We start from the raw sequence: 19,021 nt of genomic DNA, 5'->3' as shown, positions 1-19,021 counted from the left end.
TTCATCTTTATTCGATTCTTGTACTATTTGTTGCTTTGAGAAAGTACCTTGAAAATCATAAACGTAAGCAAAGAGCAATGGAAATCTAACGATCTAGCAAGATTAATGTGAAGTCGTGAAGTTAGCTCACCCTGGATACCTCATGACAGTGGCTATTTTGAAAGTCGCTCATGACTCACCTCACATCGGAAATTAACCCGCATGCCGCCGGTGCATCGCTTAAAAATAATTCGTAACAGGATTGGTTCATTTATTCCGACCGTGGCTGGATTGTGATCACAAGAAATAATCAAAGTGCACTCCACTCTTTAAAGCCTACGAAGCGTGCTTCGTATTAGGAGGAATTTTGCTTCATAATACGAAGCATTCCTTTACAGACTTTACAATGCCTTCATTTTCTTCGTGAAGCGATTCTTTGAAGAGTTTTTACTGTGGATTTCAACTCCCACCGCCAAACTTATTAAAATTTTATCTTCGAGGGCTGGCAGCCTAGAAGCATTCTGGCTCCCAGTCGCGGCGGTCACACGATGCGCACTCCACTGTGCAGCCCGGCAGCACGCGGCGCGCCGCCTCGGCCTGGGCGGGGCAGTCCCTGCACCCGCGCGGACACTCCCTGTTGAGCACGAGCCGCGACAGGCGGAGGCCGCACTGCTCTAGGAAGGCGTCCAGGTCGCGGCACCCGGGCCACTCCGGCCTGTACTGGAAAGGCCCGTCGTCATCCACGCCGGTCACGCCCGTGCCCACGCCGACCAACAGCCACAGCTCGTCCAGGGACGCGGCGTGCGCTCGCAGCAGGGACTGAGTGGAGGCGCGGGACAGGCCGTGCACGTTGAGCCACTGCAGGCTGCTGGGCTGGGCAAGCGCGGGCAGCTGCACGTCCAGAGCGCGCAGAATGTCCAAAGACTCCACTTTGAGCCGCCGCAGTCGCGGCATGGCGTGCACCACGGCCAGGTGCTCCTCCAGGGGGTCCATCACCTGCAGCTCCTCCACTGTCGCGGCGGCGCTGCGCAGCAGTTCCAGGGACCAGGCAGGGTCGCGGCTGCAGTCCAGGCCAGTGATTCGTCGCACCTGCAGACAGCATGGCACAGCTTGAGAAGGCAGCCCTGTTTCGTCGCGTTGCAAAGAAATCGTTCCAAAGTTGCGAAGAAAAAAGTTCGCAACGTTGCGAAGCATTTTCTTCGCAATGCAGAGAAAATAGTTTGTAAGACAAGTTTTGCAATACAATGCCGTAGCATTTATTTGAGTATCAACACTTCTCGGTCCACCAGCATGCCTCACCTCCACTTTCAGTGAAAATTTTGCAAAATTATAAAACAAACAGGGACTGTTACAATGAACTCATTTCGAAAGCAACACAATATTTGTTGCGTGCATATGACATCATGAAATGATATCGCATGAAGTGCAGTAAATATTGTATTGCATTTATGCATGTTATCGTATTATCACACCAAAACACTTTCATTCGAGGAACGTGACATCACGTTGAAAAGAACGTGACAAACTGTCATATACGTTTAGGCATTGTGTCACATTCGTTTGAATGTGAACAGGCTACTTTTTGGCCGATTCACACCCAAACGAATGTGACACAATGCTCAAAACGAACGTGGCATTTTGTCACGTTCGTTTCAACGTGATGTCACGTTCCTGGGATGAGGAATTACATTATTTTTGGGCAAAACCGGCCGAAACGAAGAAATTTTAATCAAGATGATTTTTATTGCAGTCTCCGCCGATGAGAAAATTCGAAGGCAAGACATGTCTGAGCCTTCCTACCGCGCATATTGTAAACTCATCATATTCGAACATCAGTGGTGAGGGTAAAGTTGGCAACTGGCACTCACCCCTCGGCGGCGTACTCGTCGCAGGGCCAAGGCCAGGTCCGGTAGATCGGCATAGGGGGCAAGTGCAGCGTAGCTCGGACTTCTCCGCAACGCCCCACTGCCGCCCAGGTCCAGTTCGTCGATGCGCTCGTCGAACTCCTGTTCAGGCTGAGGCTCCCTCTGCTCGTGCGTGGGTTCCTGGGTGAAAAGAAAATCTCGATCAGCGCTGAAGGAGCACAAAATACATTCGACACGAAACTTTAAAGGAAAACAATGCTTTGGTGGCCTTCTTAAGTGAATTTTGGGAGGTAGTGACTTCTCACACAGGATGTGCAGTCTTCATGAAGCAAACCACTTGACCCACCGCTACAAGGTAGGCGTACGCCAGACCGTGTCTTGTCGTAACACGCTTCGCGGTGCTGCGCCAGTTTCGACAATCCACGCCTGGCGTGTACACCTACCTTGGCCTGCGGCGCTAGCCTGCCGGGCAGGCTGCTTTCCTGGTCAAACCGTAGAAATAAGCGTGATCCCCACAAAAATTAGAATTTGGTGATCAAAATCTTAACTAATGGGACTTAACTTAAGGTCGGGGGTCAGAATGGATTCTATTTTCGTCATCAGCATCCTCCAAAACATAGGAAACTATATGGAACATGTCAAAAGGTTGAAAGTACCAAAAAAGTTGTCTTTTTTCTGCCGTTCTTAGCAGATGATACCTTCACACTTGAAACATACCTAAAACTACTATTCACAAATGAAGGTGTCAGCGTGCTTTTACTCTCGAGTCCAGAAACCAAGCGCGTATCCTAACAATATAATAGGGGCTGGCGGCCGGGGCGGGCTGGTGTGGCTGGCTGGCGGTGAGGCGCAGCCTGCGCGGAATTCGACAATCCCTCCCCGGTACAGCGCCAGCGGCACCGGGCGTAAACAATGGCACCCCCTCCTCGCATTGACAATCCCTCCCCGCCTGCCACGGCGTGGAATATCGTGCAACAATGCCTCCCGATTCGGCCCGGCCTGGGTGGGCCTGGGGCGCTCGGGCTCGGCGGCAGCGGGCGGTGCAAGCCACAGCTCGGCACGGCCAGTACCAAAGTACCTAACACCGGCCAGCTCGTTTAGGTCTATGTATTTTGTTTCATTCAAAATTTAAAATAGTATCTTTGGGATGAGCCCGCATACTACCCCGTATAAGAAAACCAAACGAGTATCATCTGCTTCCATTAACGCTCGTTGAACGAGTTTTTTGAAAAACAATTTCCCTTCAGGTTTCATGAAACAGTGATATTGTTTTCTTTTATGCCAACAGCTCTTCAGCACCAGTGAAATTTGCGGGAGGCGCATGAGGGACCTACGACCATTCATTCCTGCGCCACCTTCGTACTCATGGTAAGTCCCCCCCCCCCTTTTCTCTCTCTCTCTTCTCCCATAGACAACCAAATCGCAATTCCGCTTGCGCGGTTGTGAAGGGGATACTCATTTGAGTCGGCAGACAACAAATTTCACGTTTCCGATCACACTGTTAAAAATTCCGTACTTTTGTACGGAAATGGCTGGTACAGAAAAATATAGTCTATAATATAGTACGGAGGTACGGAGAAAAGTACGGAACGTTCCGTACTTGCTCCATATGAACCCATGTAAATGGGTACGGAAAAAAAGTACGGCAGTACGGCACGTTCCGTAGTTGGCAAGTACGGACGGTCCAGGCAAATTATTGACCAGACATGTTCCGTACTTTTTCCGTACTTTTTTCTCACAGTGCACTTAAAGTCAAAAATTTATTTTTGCAGATCCCAATTACATCAGACAACCAAGAGGTCCAGGGCGGCGCGTGGACGGAGAAGGAGGCGCTGCAGCCGCTAAGTGCGTTACTGCCGCTGAGAGACGAGCGCGGTACCTCGTAAGGGCGGAGCGCCGGGCGACGCAGCAGGGCGCGGCCTCCGAGACGGAAGCGGGGCTCCTCCGCAAGGAACTGGCCCAGGCCGAAGGCCGATTGGCCCAGGCCCGAGGCCAATTGGCCCGGGTCCGAGGCCAATTGGCCCAGGCCAAAGGCCAATTGGCCGAGGTGCTGGTTCTGCGGATGGAGCTCCAAACCGCTCGGGCGGCCCTGGCTCGCGTCGAGGAGGCCGTTCATCAGATGACAGTGAGTAATACTCGCCCTCGTGTATTCCCGACAAAAATTAACTGAGCACTTTTAGTCATCGTAATATTTTCAAAGTCTTTCGAGCTAGGAGATTGAAATTTTGTAAGGAAAAGAAAACCAAACGAGTATCATCTGCTTTCATTAACGTTCGTTGAATGAGATTTTTTAAGTGTTTTTTGGCTAATATGACCGAATGGATTGAGGTAGAAAGCTGAATTTTGGTGTGTGGCGAGCCAAGGACATACCTTATGACCCTCCAAATTCTCAGCCAGATCGGCCAAGCCGTTCAGGAGGAGTAGTGCACACAGACGCACACACACACATACACACAGACAAAAAGTTTTTTAACCCCAATGGAGTAACGGGCTCCGCTACCGCTCAGCCAACAAATCAGTACAATTTCTTATTCAATTCATTTTAACTCTGAGGCCTTACATTTGGGTTAGGTTAGGTCAGGTTGACCATTTAAAAAAATTAAACTCAAAAATTTATATTTTTAAGATTTGGTGGTTTGGGTAAAGGAAAGGTGGGGTACCATGTGACGGTTTTTGTTAAATGCCCGTCAACCCAATAATACCAACATCCATAAGTAGACATGTGAACAAATTGATCCTTCGCCATATAATTTCTGTTGAGATTTCTAATTTATCTGTTTTGGTTGCTGAGTTATCCCGAGTTGAATGGGCCAAGTCAAAGTGTCACTTCGTACCCCACGTAGTACACTATGTGACAGCCTTAGTGTACCATGTGACAGTGGCCTTTTGTCTGGGTTTAAATCCTATTCAGCGTACCTATACGCAAAGAATAACGAAGAAGTCTTCCAGCTTTTTATTTCCGTTCAGTTTATCAATTTATTATCTTTGGTTCCCGAGCAATAAAGGTTTTAGTTACTGGTGAACACATTCAACTGAGTGAATCGTGGAATCCCATAGCGAATGACAGTGGTGTCACATGGTGCCCAGATCAACAGTTTTAGGGGAAACAGCGATAACGCTCAAAGTTTATGCCGTAGAGAATCGAGCCAGGGCTTATTTTGCGCTTAAAACATCAAAGAAGAACAACTTGCAGAGCATATGTCCTTACAAGGTAGGTTTATGCCAGACCGCGTCTTGTCGTAACAGGCTTCGCGATGTCTCGCTGCCTGTTCCTCCAATCCGCGCCTGGCGTACCTACCTTGGCCTGCGGCGCTAGCCTGCCTTCGGCAGGCAATGGCTTATCCATTGTCGGTTACTCCCAGCTTGTTGCATGCTGGGGGGCTGGGGGGCCCCGCCCCCCAGACCCCCCTTCATCCTAGATAGAGTTGCTTCTTCTACATATAACCCAATCTTGACCCTCCTTACTTTTTAACTTGTCGAGGCTGGGGGGCGGAGCCCCCCAGACTCCCCTTTCTTCGACACAGAAGTGATCTGCCTGCAGAAAACTAGAATTTTCGCCGTTTTTTAGGTGTTTTTCGGCTATAAAAACTGAACCAATTGAGCTAGGGTAATGAAATTTTGCGTGTGTCGAGCCAAGGACATACCCTAAAAGTGTGCGAAATCTCACCGAGATCAGCCGAGCCGTTCAGGAGGAGTAGTGCACACAGACACACAGACCGACAGACAGACAGACAGACATGAAAAACTTTTCCACCCCACTGGAGTAACAGGCTTCGCTATCGCTCAGCCAAAAATGTATTTTAAAGGTAAAAAGCGGACGCGCCGGGAAATAGAAAAAGTTTCCAATGAGCTAATTTAAGACGGTTTCCAATTCTGATCGCTACCATTCCCGTCCTTTTCGAAGGAGAGTCACGACCTATTGCACGTCGATTCTCCTTCATGATACCTTCCCTTGAGTCTTCTTACCGCTGTTGGATAGCAAGCCTTTTGGGAGAAAAAGCCAAAGTCACATGGTGGCCGTGTCACATGGTACCCCACCTTCCCTTTTTCACATTAATATTATGTTACTTATAATACACCGTTGCACTGGTAGCATGATCCTGGATGGCATGGAACAGTCACTTTTCCATTTTATTTGCCTAAAGTTTCTTCGACAAGAATTGAGACCAGACCTAAAAAATCTGGAACGCTTCACTTCAACCACCTCCATAGTCCGAACAAAAAAAAACGAAAAATTAAAACGGTTAAATTAAAAACATAAAAACTCAACTATTAACTTTTGTTAGAACAAAAAATTTTCTTTTCTTTATTTGGCTGTATTAAGTTTCTGGAATATATTTCTGGTTTGGACTTTAGAGGTGGTTGAAGTGAAGCATTCCAAACTTCTTGGAGGCCTGGTCTTTATTCTTGTTGAAGAAACTTTGCGCGCAAGATGAAATTTCAGCGCTCCTTATTAAACGGAAAAATGACTGTTCCATGCCATCCAGGACCATGCTACCAGCACAAAGAAGTATTTTAAGTAACAAAATACGAATGTGAATACCCAAAACATCAAATCTTCAACTACAAAAATTTTTAACGGGTTTTTTAATAAGATGGTCAACCTGACCTAAACAAACCTCGATGTATGGCCTTATGATGACAGATCAAGGAAACCAATAGTGCAGGTAGAAATATGTTCTCATTACTCTCGTATACGTCCCAAATGATCAAACTTGGTGACATTCACTTGCATTTGAGACCAGATTCTTTTGGGGGGCAACGCCCAGATAAGATCTTTTGAATGGGAGCTCTCAAATTGTATACATAAAAAAATTTGGTGTCCGTTCCAGCTCCTCGCCGAAGTGCCCCTTAGTTCAAACACCTACCGCGTCCGTTCGCCGGCTGGCAGTCAGCGCCACCACCAGCTTGTCGGGCGAGTTCTCGGCCTGCTCCCGCCCCTCCACCTGCAGACTCATCTTGCAGTGGACTGGACCGCTAAGCATTCGCAGCGCGGTCAAGACGGCGCTGTCCTGCATCTCCTGGAGGCCGTCGTCGAGTCCCGCGAGGCCTCCTCGCTTCATCAGGCGCCGGAAGCCGCTCCGAAGAGCCACCCTGGGTCGCCTCAGGTCGTGGTCGTCCATGCAGCCCGCAGACGGGGCGCTATGGCAGTCCAGGCACCACCATGAACCGCGCGGCCTGCAGGCACAGAAGAACGTTTACGTTTAGCCTGGTGAAATTTTCAAGTAGACATTAAAATAATACAACAGAGTTGAAACTGTGCTTAATTATTAGGTTCAGTATGGTGAGTTCCCGAAAGAAAATTCAATACAAAATGTAGAACGGTCTCTTAGAAAGGAGCCACTTTAGTTTTTTTTAGTGCGCTGGGGAAAAATCTTCCTGGTCTTTCATTGGGACGGAAGGTCTTGAAATTTTTATTGGGTTATCCTTAAGATGTATATTAGAGATTTTAGTGACGGAATTTTCAAATTCAACTTCTGTCCTGAGACACAAATTTTCAAAGTTTAACATTTCAAAAGATTGAGTATTTTTACTTATTTTCAAACTTTTTTGTGTTTGTAAGATAAAATAGGGCTGAAATCAAGATTCCGGCACTAAAATTTGTCGACAAATCATCAAAGAACAGAGTCCATTCAAGACGACTCATGGATGTGTCAACCAGGAACGCAAAAAGTCTTTCTACGACAAAAATTTTTGTCGACTGAGCAAAGTTGTGAAGTTGAGCGTATAAGCCAGCGACAACTGATCTTAATGTTGTTTCTTTCCAAATGGTAAAGAAACTACCCACTTACCTTAAAGGTGTTCAACCTGTTGAATCTGAAACCTTCAATGCACATTTTTACCTATAAACTTTAAAAATACTATTTTTGGCAATTTTGGCCATTTTTTCACCAGGATCCCCCCTCAGCAACGTCCAGCTAACGCACAGTTACTGGCTTCAAACGCCACAAACACACTGAAATTCAAAGTGTGAGAAGGGAACAATTCGACTTATCGTCAAAGTTAGTTTTTATCTTATTTTTGTGCTTTAGGATGGTTTGCATCATTACACCAAATTATTTGACTCAATTTCTAACAGTTTAGAAGAAAATCCACATGAAAAATAGATACAAGTCAACTTGACCCCTTTTACAAACTAAATTTCATTGGAAAATGGAGTCAACTCAACCGAAGTCAACATGACTCCGTTGCACAAAATGGCAAAAGGAAACAACCCAACTTGCGTCTTTGAACCTAATGCAAAGAAATCAACTGAACTTAAACTTAACTCCCCCTAAATAGTTGGAAAAAAGAGGTAACTCCCAAAATGTGCCAAATTACTACGCAGACCTCAGCTCCACTTGAATTGTCTCCCAGTTCCACCTCGTTTGGGAGATCTAAGTAATCACGGTTCCGTAGTCCATTCTAATGTAAAGATTTAAGTAACAGAAACCGTCAACAGAGTCAGGCTCGGACTGGCCAGGGCAGATAGGCAGAAAAATCTGCCGGGGCCCTCGGCCGGTCGGGGCCAGAGTGGCGTTGCACTTTTGAAAATTTTCACAGTCAATTCTTAGACTTTTTTTGACAAAAATGCAATTGCACCATTCACCAGATTGGATTTAGTTTACGCTGCAAACAGATTCACTACAAATCCAAAGGTCAGACTTCTCGCCACTCCAGAGGCAAGACATAAAAGTCTCGCCAAGATTTGGTCAGACCTGGAAGTCTCGCCAAAATTTGGTCAGACAAAAAAGTCTCGCCACAAAACGGTCATACACAAAAGTCTGACCCCAAAATGGCGACACTTTTGTGTCTGACTACCACCGAAAGGCCGTAATGCGCTGGACGGTTCCGGTCGAAAGGCCGTGGTCAGACACAAAAGTCTCGCCATTATGGGGTCACACTTTTGTGTATGACCGTTTTGTGGCGAGACTTTTTTGTCTGACCAAATTTTGGCGAGACTTTAATGTCTCGCCATATTTTGGCGTGAAGTATTTCCATCCAAATTGCAGTGATTTCTTTGTTTGTTTGCTTTTTTCAAAAACAAAAATGATGAAAATTGAATTATCCCCTCCTTCCACTTCATGGATCAATTTTCGGTTATGCAAAAAGTATCACCAAAAGAGGGGTCTTACAGAAATTCATCACTAAGCTAGGGCGATAATACAATGTATCACCGGGAAAAAGGTGAACAGACTGCACATTTCAAAAGAGAATGCTACGCTTCACTTTACCAGTGAAGCAGTCCTGCACAGCATACACAGCATCAAACTTACCTTTCACTGTTTCCCGGCTTCGGTATTGAATCCGAGCGCAGTCGCTTCTTCGGGTGTCGGTACTCCTTGTCGGTTTCCATCGGCACCATGATCGGAGGAGTAAGAGTCAGCACTGCTTGCCTTTCGCTGGACGCGAGCGGACTGAGACTGAGGTGACTAGGACTAGACCTGTAGCCGGTCCGGTCCGGCGGGAGTATAGATCGCCACCATGGCGCCACCGTCGGCACCCGTTTCGGCGCGCAGGTACGGCCGGCCGAGGCCGAGGGCCGAGGAGCGCGGAAAAGTCCCTAATCCCTAATCCGCCGGCCGAGCGGCGAGCGCGCCGAGCCAGATCGCCTCCGATTCCGCGAAGTCGCCACTCCAGCGCCACAGGGGAGGCCAAAGCTCCACGCGGGTCGCCACCGAAACTCGGCGCCACTTCGGCGCGACTCGGGCCGGCTGAGGCCGAGGGCCACTTCTGGCAACGCTGGTGCAGACTGACCCCAAAGACGTAAGGGAGTATGGGGCGATTTGTAACAGATTTCGGAATTCGCTATACAAAATTAAGAACATTCTGCATATCGGTGTCAAACTTGTGCCAGTTGAGCAGTCTGGCCCTTCATCTAGACTGTGCAGCTCCATTGGATCAATCTGGAGTCCGTAATCTTTGAAATCTAAGACGTTTTTCAAACCCTTGCATGCTGTTACGAATCGCCCTAGCATGGGGCGATTTGTAACAGCCATGGGGCCGAGGGGGTATTCACTGCTGTAATAGTCTGTTCACCTTGGCCGTAATAATGCCTGTAATAATGGGTAATAACGCGTAATAATGTGTAATAATGTAAAATAATGGAGAATAATGTAAAATAATGTGTAATAATGTGCAATAACGTGTAATAACACGTAATAATGCGTAATGTACGCATTTTGTACTGAAATTTTGGCACATATTGGCTACAAAATGAAAGTGGTCTTAATTTGCTACTCTGTGCAGCAATATTTTCTACCCTTCCGGTGGTCCCGCCATCCTTTCTGTCTTCCCCCGTCTTCCCCTACCCTTCCCTACCCCTTCCCCCCACTCCCCCATGTTCATGTTGGCGGGAAACGGCACGGTGGAGTGGCTGATTTCATGAGGCTGCGCACACTTGGATCAGAAAAAAAACTTCTCAAGGAAACAAAGAGAAAGCTCATAGAAAAGCTGAGTGAGGGGTTTACTATCCGTACGCAGCTTTTTCATTGAAACTCACTGTTCTTGGTTACACCCTTACAACAAATATGAAACAAAATTTAGAATAAAATAAATTTTGGTTAAAATTCCTCTGCTGATTATTGGACAAAATAGTAAAATCATGCTCTCCTGAAAATCTTTAGAAATCCTATCGGTAAGGTGGGGTATTGGAAAAAAATCCATCGGAACCTCTCTGCCCATTCAAACAAACTTAAAATTTTAGTAGCATGTAAGTAACAGCATTCTGTAATATGAAAAACTACAGTTGAATGGCGGACACGGGAGGGGGGCAAGGTGGTGCTGGGCTTCCCTTTCGGTCAAAAACGACCGTAATAATGACTGTAATAATGACTGTAATAATCCTGTAATAATGTGTAATAATGTAAAATAATGCAAAATAATGTGTAATAATGTAAAATAATGTGTATAACGCGTAATAATTGTAATAAGCGTAATAGCGACTACTCTGTGCGCCAGTTTTCGAAGTGAATACCCCCTCGCATGGGGCTTTTCATAACATCCTCCACATTAAATGAAACGTCGTCGGGAATGTTATCTCCTCCACCAGTGGTTCTTCGCGAGGGGGAAATCACTCTTAAAAACTGTGACCCGACTACTCCCTATTACGTTCTATTACGCTATTACAGAAGGCTTATTACGCTCAAAAATATCCAGATTAGGCTAAAATCGGACCCTAAATAGGGGAAATTTTAAGAAATTTGGCTATTACGCTATTACTATTACGCGTAATACTAGGAATCGGTGACCCGACTATTACGCGAGTGATTTCCCCCTCGGTTCTTCGGGTGTCCTGCAGACGTCTAAAAATCTACATTACAAGCTGTCGTTGACCGCCTCCGCATTAACTGATCGGCTATGTCAATCCTAACCTCACTTTTTTCAATTTTAGATGAAAGAATAGAATAACTCGCTTTAAAATGCATTTCGAGCTGTGTAAATAAATTGGAATAAGGCAGCAGATGATTCGAGAAAAAATTCAAGCATTTAATTGCTAAAACTACTTAAATTCTTGTTTTTATACGGGTCTGTTACGAATCACCCCAAATGCCTGTTACGCAAGAAATACGTCCCTAACTATCACTGGACAAATTAAAAGCAACTTATACCACGTGGTTACATTGTAAAGGGGTCACGCTTCAAGGCCCCAACGGTGCTTCGATGGTGATTCGTACCTGGGGAGCCTCAGACAGAAACTTCCTAGAACTCAAAATAAAAGATTTTTCCTGTTTGCCGAAATTTTGGTGTACCCTATATTTCAGACGCCCTCCAAAACTATACCTGAGCACCGATCACATCCGCTTCGATTGTTCAAGGACCCTGTACTTGAAGCGAAAGAGGGGCCATACTCAGATTTTCCTCTGCTCCCTCCACTTAAATTAATAAACGCATTTGTTACGAATCGCCCCTGTTACAAATCGCCCCATACTCCCTTACAACAAATGTACAACAAAAACTGTACAATGAAAGTACAACAGGGATTGTAGAAAGTACAACGAGAATTGCACCAACCACAACGAGGCCTGGACTGCACAGCACTCGTCATGCCGGTTCCATTGTACTTTGTACAACAATTGTTGTACTTTGAAAGTACAATAAAAACCTGATAAAAAATTTGCCACAAATTTGTGTACTTTTGTTGTGGTTTTTTCTTGCAGTGCTGGGCAAGGCAGACTCCGCCGAGTTGCGGCGCCCGAGTGGTCCTCCGAGCAAATTCCCCGCCTCGCGGAGAGGCGCGTTTGCACGCTTGTTTGCCTGAGTCACGGTGGAGTTTGGCCGGCGCGAGACTTGCGGCGAGAGCCCTGTTGGGAAGTCCTGTCCCAGGATGGTAATATTCGCAGTTGTTACCCGAATGTGGACGGTACGAAGCCCGATGCAAACTCAGAGAGCACGGCGGGTATCGAGGTAAAATACGGCTTTTGGATTAGAAATCGATGCGTTTTTAAAATACATGAGTACATGAGTGAGTACACCTGAAAATACTTACAAATTGGGCGTATTGTTAACGTTTTTACGCTTTTTCATCGTTTGAAACGAAAAACAATACTGTACCGAATATTGTACTAATTTGGTTATTTCCGCTCTTTCAAAATTTGTGAATAGTACACTGAGTACGGGCTAATGTGAACACATGAGTACACTAGTGATTCACCCCTCGGGTTCAGTACTTCGCGACCTTTGAGAGGCCGTGAGGTTAATTCTGGTCTATGCGGTATTTTAAACGATATTTTACTATACATTTCTTTGTTTTGGGGTTGAAATAAGTAATAATTGATGTCTGGAGGTCGTAGTTACGTTTCAGTTTAGTTAGCCCATTTAATTGCAGGCTGTTTATTTTGGAGAAATTAGACGCGGGCACAGAATTGACGCGTCCCCTCAAAGAGGCCTCGACAGCTGTGTCTTGAGGCATTGCTTGGCCGTCTCGAAGGCTGCTCCATCCTGGATGCCGGCCTTGGACAGGCACTCGATGATCGGGTTGATGACGCTCTCCTTGGTCGCCCTCTGCTCGTTGATTGGAGTAATCCCCGCACGGAAGCGGCAGTCGTCGCTCGGACGGTAAATGCCTCCCTTGGGCACGGCAGGCAGGGGCTGCAGGCACTTGGCGATGCGGCTGTTGATTTCGTCCAACTGGTCATCGTTGTAGCGGCTCTGGGGGAACAAGGCACCAACGCACTCAGTGGTTGTATGAGGCGCTTGTAGCACACCTAATTTAAAATGGTTACCAAAACTGGTCTTCAAATTTAAAAAAAGGCGCCTCTTGTCAGATTTTTAATGAAAATTTTCCTGTCTGGCGAAAACGGTTCCCTGGTTTTCCCTAGAATTCCCTCTGGATAACGCCATGTCTTTACTGTGGGCTACTAGGGAAAACCAGGTACCGCCTCGTGAGTTCAGTAAGAGAGTGGGGCGTGCCCAACAAAGCCATCCCCCAACAAGTCGGAAATTTGTTACTTCTGACGAGCTAAGTCTTATGTCGCGCACGCTTTGCTATAGGTATCCCCGCGTCTACTTCCGTGAAAGAGCCGCTCACCTTCGCCACCTGAAACACACGCCAAAGTAATTGTTACACACAATAAATTAATTACTTCACACTCGAAGACAGTTCTCGAGGCCTGAATTCCTAGTGCTTAGCCAAGCACGAAAGTGTGTGTTGTTGCGCACGACTTTGAGCGTTTAATGCGCTTGGCCAGTGCACAAGCTTTGCACACAAAGGGTACGTAACAATTTTGTGCGTTTGAACGCAGCACGTATGGTTGTACTATCGTCCACAGCCACATGCACCTTACGTGCGATGCGTCCCGAAAATGTCCTATGCAGGCATTGCACTACTTGTCACGTGCGATGCAAATGTATCGCACTATTTGGTGCATTGACAACGGCTTCCAACATCGCAGTAAGTGACGCTGTACTGATGCAACCTAACGACATGTCGTTTGGATTCTCATTTACTTACAGCAGCTGCGAACAGCGCGAAGCAGAGGACGATGACGATCTTGGAGGCCATGGCTAGAGGTCTGGACGGAAGGTCGATGCTGCCACCGAGTTTGCGTGGCGCTTTTATACCCCAGCGACTCCGCTTCACCCGTCCCAGAATGGCGTCTCATTGCTGAGGCGAATGTCAACAACAGACAGGTGTCTTTGGTGCCTTCCAAGAATGCCGTCTCATTTCGTAGAAACAGCGTCTCGCTTCGACGAAACAGGTGGCGTTTCTTGCGAATTGATAGTCATCGTCGCAGGCGGGGGATTCCACTCGTATTCTGTTATTCGAACCGCAATACCCACTGTCTGTGCAAACGATGACTGGGCGATTCCATGCCAAACCAACGAACGCTTGGAATTTCATCTCTCCGATTTTGATGAAACTTTTTTTGGAGGTAGGGGTCATTATAAAAAGACCCCCTGCCAAAGGGTTTTGCGATATCTAACCCCGTGTGGCTGTGGCAGGATATCAAAGTTTTAGCTTTAGTCAATATCATAATATTTTCATAAATTTCCTCTTTTCTGGCTGATTTTTTCGGGATTTTTTTCCATAGTGTTTTTTACGTAAAAAGAGCTGGGGAACACGATGAAAACGATTTCAAGACGATTGGGTGAAGTTTTGATGCCAGAATTTTCATTTTTCGTCGTATTTTTTCGAAAAATTGCCATTCCCAAAATAGCTCATCTTCGATTTCGACCTAACTTTTACCAAATGATCTCCTAACATAGTGGAACAAAACCCTAAAAGGGTTTGGTCGGCCCGCCCATAGAATCTAAAAAAATCGCAAAAACAAATTTTGAAAAATCACCAAAATCGTGTATTTGAGGTGGTGGTGGTCTTGGTTCTTGCCTGCGCTGCGCAGCCGTCTGTCTGGTCAACATCGACTTCCCCGCTCGGCGTGCGAAGGAAAACCACCCGCCAGGAGCGCCTGTGAAGCTCGGATAGGCAACCCGCAGGCCAGAGTGCGCATGTGCGTGCGTTGGGAGGGCAGCACCGGGATACGCGCCACGATTTAGCCAGGGGAGCGCCTCGGAGTCTGCCAATTTCGCCCATAACTTCTTTGTCTATGCAAGATAGACCCGTAAGCGAGCCGATTGTAGGCAACGCTGCTAGCTTCCCAATAAGCTAGTTTTCATACATGTGCGATAATTGCAGTGAGAGCTATAAGTCAAAAACAGCATCTGTGCCGGCTGCCGCCTGGCTGCTAGTGGCGTATATCCCAGTGGCGCCCCTAGCGGCGAACGTCTGCAGTCGCTTTCCCCATGTTTCTTCTGTTAAAATGGTGAACAATTCATGTTGTAGAGGCGGAAGAAAAGGGGGAGAGTTAAATTAGATAACGGTAAATACCCATTATTTACTCAATTTTACGCAAATGAAAAAAAACTCATTTTTCAATTTTTTAGAGTTGATTACTATATTACTATATGTCTGTGCTAGATAGCATACAATATGGTTTATTTGGTGGAGCAAAAATATTATAATTGAAATTTATTATTTTACCGCTGTGGATTTTCCAACTGTTAAAATCTTGTTTTCAGGTTCCATCTATTACTATCTATTGGACAATATTGAAGAGCCTGTGCAGTGCAGCTTGAAAATGTTCTAGCTAAAGTTGATATTATTAAAGTACCAAATAAACCATATTGTGTGCTATCTAGCACAGACAAGATCAGAGTAAGATAGCAACTTCCAGTAATCAACTCTAAAAAATTGAAAAAATTAGTTGTTTTTTTTTTCATTTGCGTACAAAATTAAAATTGAGTAAATAATGGGTATTTACCGTTATCTAATTTAACTCTCCCCCCTTTTCTTCCGCCTCTACAACATGAATTGTTCACCATTTTAACAGAAGAAACATAGACTTGTACACACGATTGATTGTGGTCTAGCCTTTCAAGTGAAGTTCAGTTAACTGATGTGTGTTCTAGCCCTTAGTGGTAACGGTAATGGAAGGTAGGCAACCCAACGCACGCACATGCGCACTCTGGCCTGCGGGTTGCCTATCCGAGCTTCACAGGCGCTTCTGGCGGGTGGTTTTCCTTCGCACGCCGAGTGGGGAAGTCGATGTTGACCAGAACAGACGGCTGCGCAGCGCAGGCAAGAACCCACACCACCACCACCACCACCACCTCAAATACACGATTTTGGTGATTTTTCAAAATTTGTTTTTGCGATTTCTCAGATCCTATGGGCGGGCCGACCAAACCCTTTTAGGTTTTTGTTCCACTATGTTAGGAGATCATTTGGTAAAAGTTAGGTCGAAATCGAAGATGAGCTATTTTGGAAATGGCAATTTTTCGAAAAAAATATGACGAAAAATGAAAATTTTGGCATCAAAACTTCACCCAATCGTCTCGAAATCGTTTTCATCGTGTTCCCCAGCTCTTTTTACGTAAAAAAACACTATGGAAAAAAATCCAAAAAAAATCAGCCAGAAAAGAGGAAATTTAAGAAAATATCATGGTTTTGACTAAAGCTAAAACTTTGATATCCTGCCACAGCCAAACGGGGTGAGATATCGCAAAACCCTTTGGCAGGGGGTCTTTTTATAATGACCCCTACCCCCAAAAAAAGTTTCATCAAAATCGGAGAGATGAAATTCCAAGCGTTCGTTGGTTTGGCATGGAATCGCCCGACTGTTATGCTTTCCAGCAAGGCCTACACACTAAAACACAACGTAGGGTATTTTGAGCATAGCTTATGTACGTGAAACGCATGAACTCGTGCGCAACACTGGTAAAACTAAAGCGTAACTCTATGCTTGACTCAAAAGTTACGCTTGAAGACGTTACGCTTGAAACGAAGCTTAGTCTTGAAATTCCCCCATGCATTTAGATAGGGGGAACCTTGGTTTCAAGCGTTATCAGATTACGCTTGAAAACAGGGGGTAATACTACGCTTTAGTTTTACCAGTGAACAACGCACACTTTCGTGCTCGTACACGCGTAACAAGAGTGTTCTAGCGGATGCATTTTACTGGCCTATGCTTTAAGATAGGACTAATCGAGTGGAGCGTGTACTTGCAAGCACACTCTCATTTGACGTGCACACTATTTCAGCGTGTGACTGCAAGAAAGCTGGGGTCACACGTAATCATGTCTTAAGGATTTTCAACCTCCCCCTCTCCCCTCCCATGTCATCAGACGTAATCAAAGGCTAGATAGCCCCCTCCCCCCGCAAGAATACATATCAACCAAATTTGCTAAAATAGTAAAGGATCAAGAACCCATCATGTGTAAGTGCTTGCTGAGACGGTAAAATGAACAAAGCCTTATGACACCGGTCTTAAGATTAAAAGCATCGAAAACTTTGAGGATGTACAACGTTAAAAATGCAAAGCTGAAATCTTAATCAGATTTTTAACTTGATGGTAATTTACAGCGTGGAAGCTGAAGCAACAGTAATTCTTAAACTTCCATTGCTAACTGTTTCCGGTTCAGAGAGAGAACTCAGAATGAAATTATTCAGAATTCAAAATAATATGTCTTTGATAATGTTTACAGTTCAAACATTTGCTTCTCTTTCCCGAAGCGGCAAAACAAGCGTTTTGCACTGGATTGCCAGCGCGCAGAGAAGCGCGTGAAGTATCTGCGCTCATACGGGTTATAGTACACTGCAGGAAATAACCACAACAAAAGTACACAAATTTCTGGCAAATTTTTTATCAGGAATTTTGTGTACTTTTCAAGTACAACAATTGTTGTACAAAGTACAATGGAGCCGGCATGATGAGTGCTGTGCCGTCCAGGGCTCGTTGTGGTTTGTACAATTCTCGTTGTACTTTCTACAATCCCTGTTGTACTTTTATTGTACAGTTTTTGTTGTACTTTTGTTGTACTATCCACACTTTTTCTTGCAGTGTATGCTGTAAATAAGAGTGTGCTTGGAAGCATGTTCTAATAAGAGTGTACTATTAGACCAGCTCTTATTTTCGAAAAGTGTGATTTTGAGTGGGTTTCCCGACTCAAAGTGACCGAACTGGTGAAAAAAGTTTAAAATTCAAATCCTAAGTTCATACGACTGCCTAAAGCCGTGCCCCAAGGGTCAGTTATGCGGTCCAGGGTGAGTTAATTTCTTTTCGATTTTTACCGAAACAACACTTTCCTTAGCCTAATTCGGTGATTTTAAGGCGCTTTGGGCGAAAATTCAGTCCGTTTTGATGTCTTCAGCGCCACGCAACGATCTACCATATTATCAAGCTAGAAACAGTCAGACAGTTACTGGTTAAGCAGCTTTCGACAAGTATTGTGGCATCTCTGGTAACTTTCCGAAGTCAATGTAGGACTTGCTTTCTTTGATAAAACAAGTGTAACTAATAGGCTGTTATGTCGGTTTTTTAAAAAACGAGAAATACAGTTTTCTCACATGCTTCATCTTGATGTGTCCTTTCTGCACAAAGACCCGTCGGCGTGGGAGTCAGACGAATCCTTTCAGAGGGGTTTAAAAGTTGTCAAACAACTTGGCGTAGTCAATGATGTGGCAAATCGCGGTGTCGCTCTCGGTGTCGGTGACCCTGCTCACTTACCAAAACACGCTGGGGCTCCCCTTGAGCAAGGTAGGCAAAGTGGCGGGCAACCGACCTTTTCTATATACTTTGAGCGCGATGCGCGACCCCTAAATGTTATCCGATCCGATCGAGCCCTTACTTCTTTTGGCTTCATTACTCATGGATTGAAACACGAAACGGAGTCCGCGTATTTGTCGGACCATTCTATTTTCAGTGAACGCGTATCCACGGTATACTGCATTGAGTTTCGGCCAATTATCTACTAATGCCTTTGCACCGTACAGGTCCGAAAAAACTTCAAGGCTGAAACACAGCTAAGGGGCGACCCCGGTGAAAACATGTCCAAAATTGCCAAAATCATTATTTTTAAAGATCATAGATAAAAATGTGCATAGAAGGTTTCAGATTTAACAGTTTAAACACCCTGACAAATTTTAGTGACGGAAACTTGATATCAGCCCAACCTTATTTTACGAACACGAAAAAGTTTGAAAAAATAGGCTAAAAACTCCCTTTTTAAAGTGTTAAAATTTCAAAATTTGTTTCCCAGAACGGAAAGTTGAATTTGAAAATTCCGTCACTAAAATCTCTTCTAAATATTTTTAGGATCACCCAAAAAAATTTTCAACACACTGCAGGAAATAACCACAACAAAAGTACACAAATTTCTGGCAAATTTTTTATCAGGAATTTTGTGTACTTTTCAAGTAC

At 45.2% G+C, this 19,021-nt stretch overlaps 2 protein-coding genes across 2 annotated transcripts; both read right to left on the bottom strand.

Moving 5' to 3' along the window:
* Window positions 1–489: 489 nt before the first annotated feature.
* On the bottom strand, window positions 490–9,238 carry LOC117639729. The gene is made up of 4 exons (XM_034375605.1): window positions 9,101–9,238; window positions 6,713–7,022; window positions 1,848–2,024; window positions 490–1,068 (listed from the first exon to the last, which is right to left on the bottom strand). The coding sequence occupies exons 1-4, from the start codon at window positions 9,187–9,189 to the stop codon at window positions 490–492; spliced, it is 1,155 nt and encodes a 384-aa protein (XP_034231496.1). The 5' UTR covers window positions 9,190–9,238.
* A 3,378-nt stretch (window positions 9,239–12,616) lies between these two features.
* Window positions 12,617–13,929, bottom strand: LOC117639407. Its single transcript, XM_034375019.1, has 3 exons — window positions 13,777–13,929; window positions 13,354–13,362; window positions 12,617–12,974 (listed from the first exon to the last, which is right to left on the bottom strand). Exons 1-3 carry the CDS (start codon window positions 13,825–13,827, stop codon window positions 12,702–12,704), a joined length of 333 nt encoding a protein of 110 aa, XP_034230910.1. The 5' UTR covers window positions 13,828–13,929; the 3' UTR covers window positions 12,617–12,701.
* Window positions 13,930–19,021: the final 5,092 nt, after the last annotated feature.

The sequence above is a fragment of the Thrips palmi genome, unplaced genomic scaffold (assembly GCF_012932325.1).
Source record: "Thrips palmi isolate BJ-2018 unplaced genomic scaffold, TpBJ-2018v1 HiC_scaffold_11, whole genome shotgun sequence".
Lineage (NCBI taxonomy): Eukaryota > Metazoa > Arthropoda > Insecta > Thysanoptera > Thripidae > Thrips > Thrips palmi.
This window is presented reverse-complemented; position numbering and strand designations above follow the sequence as displayed.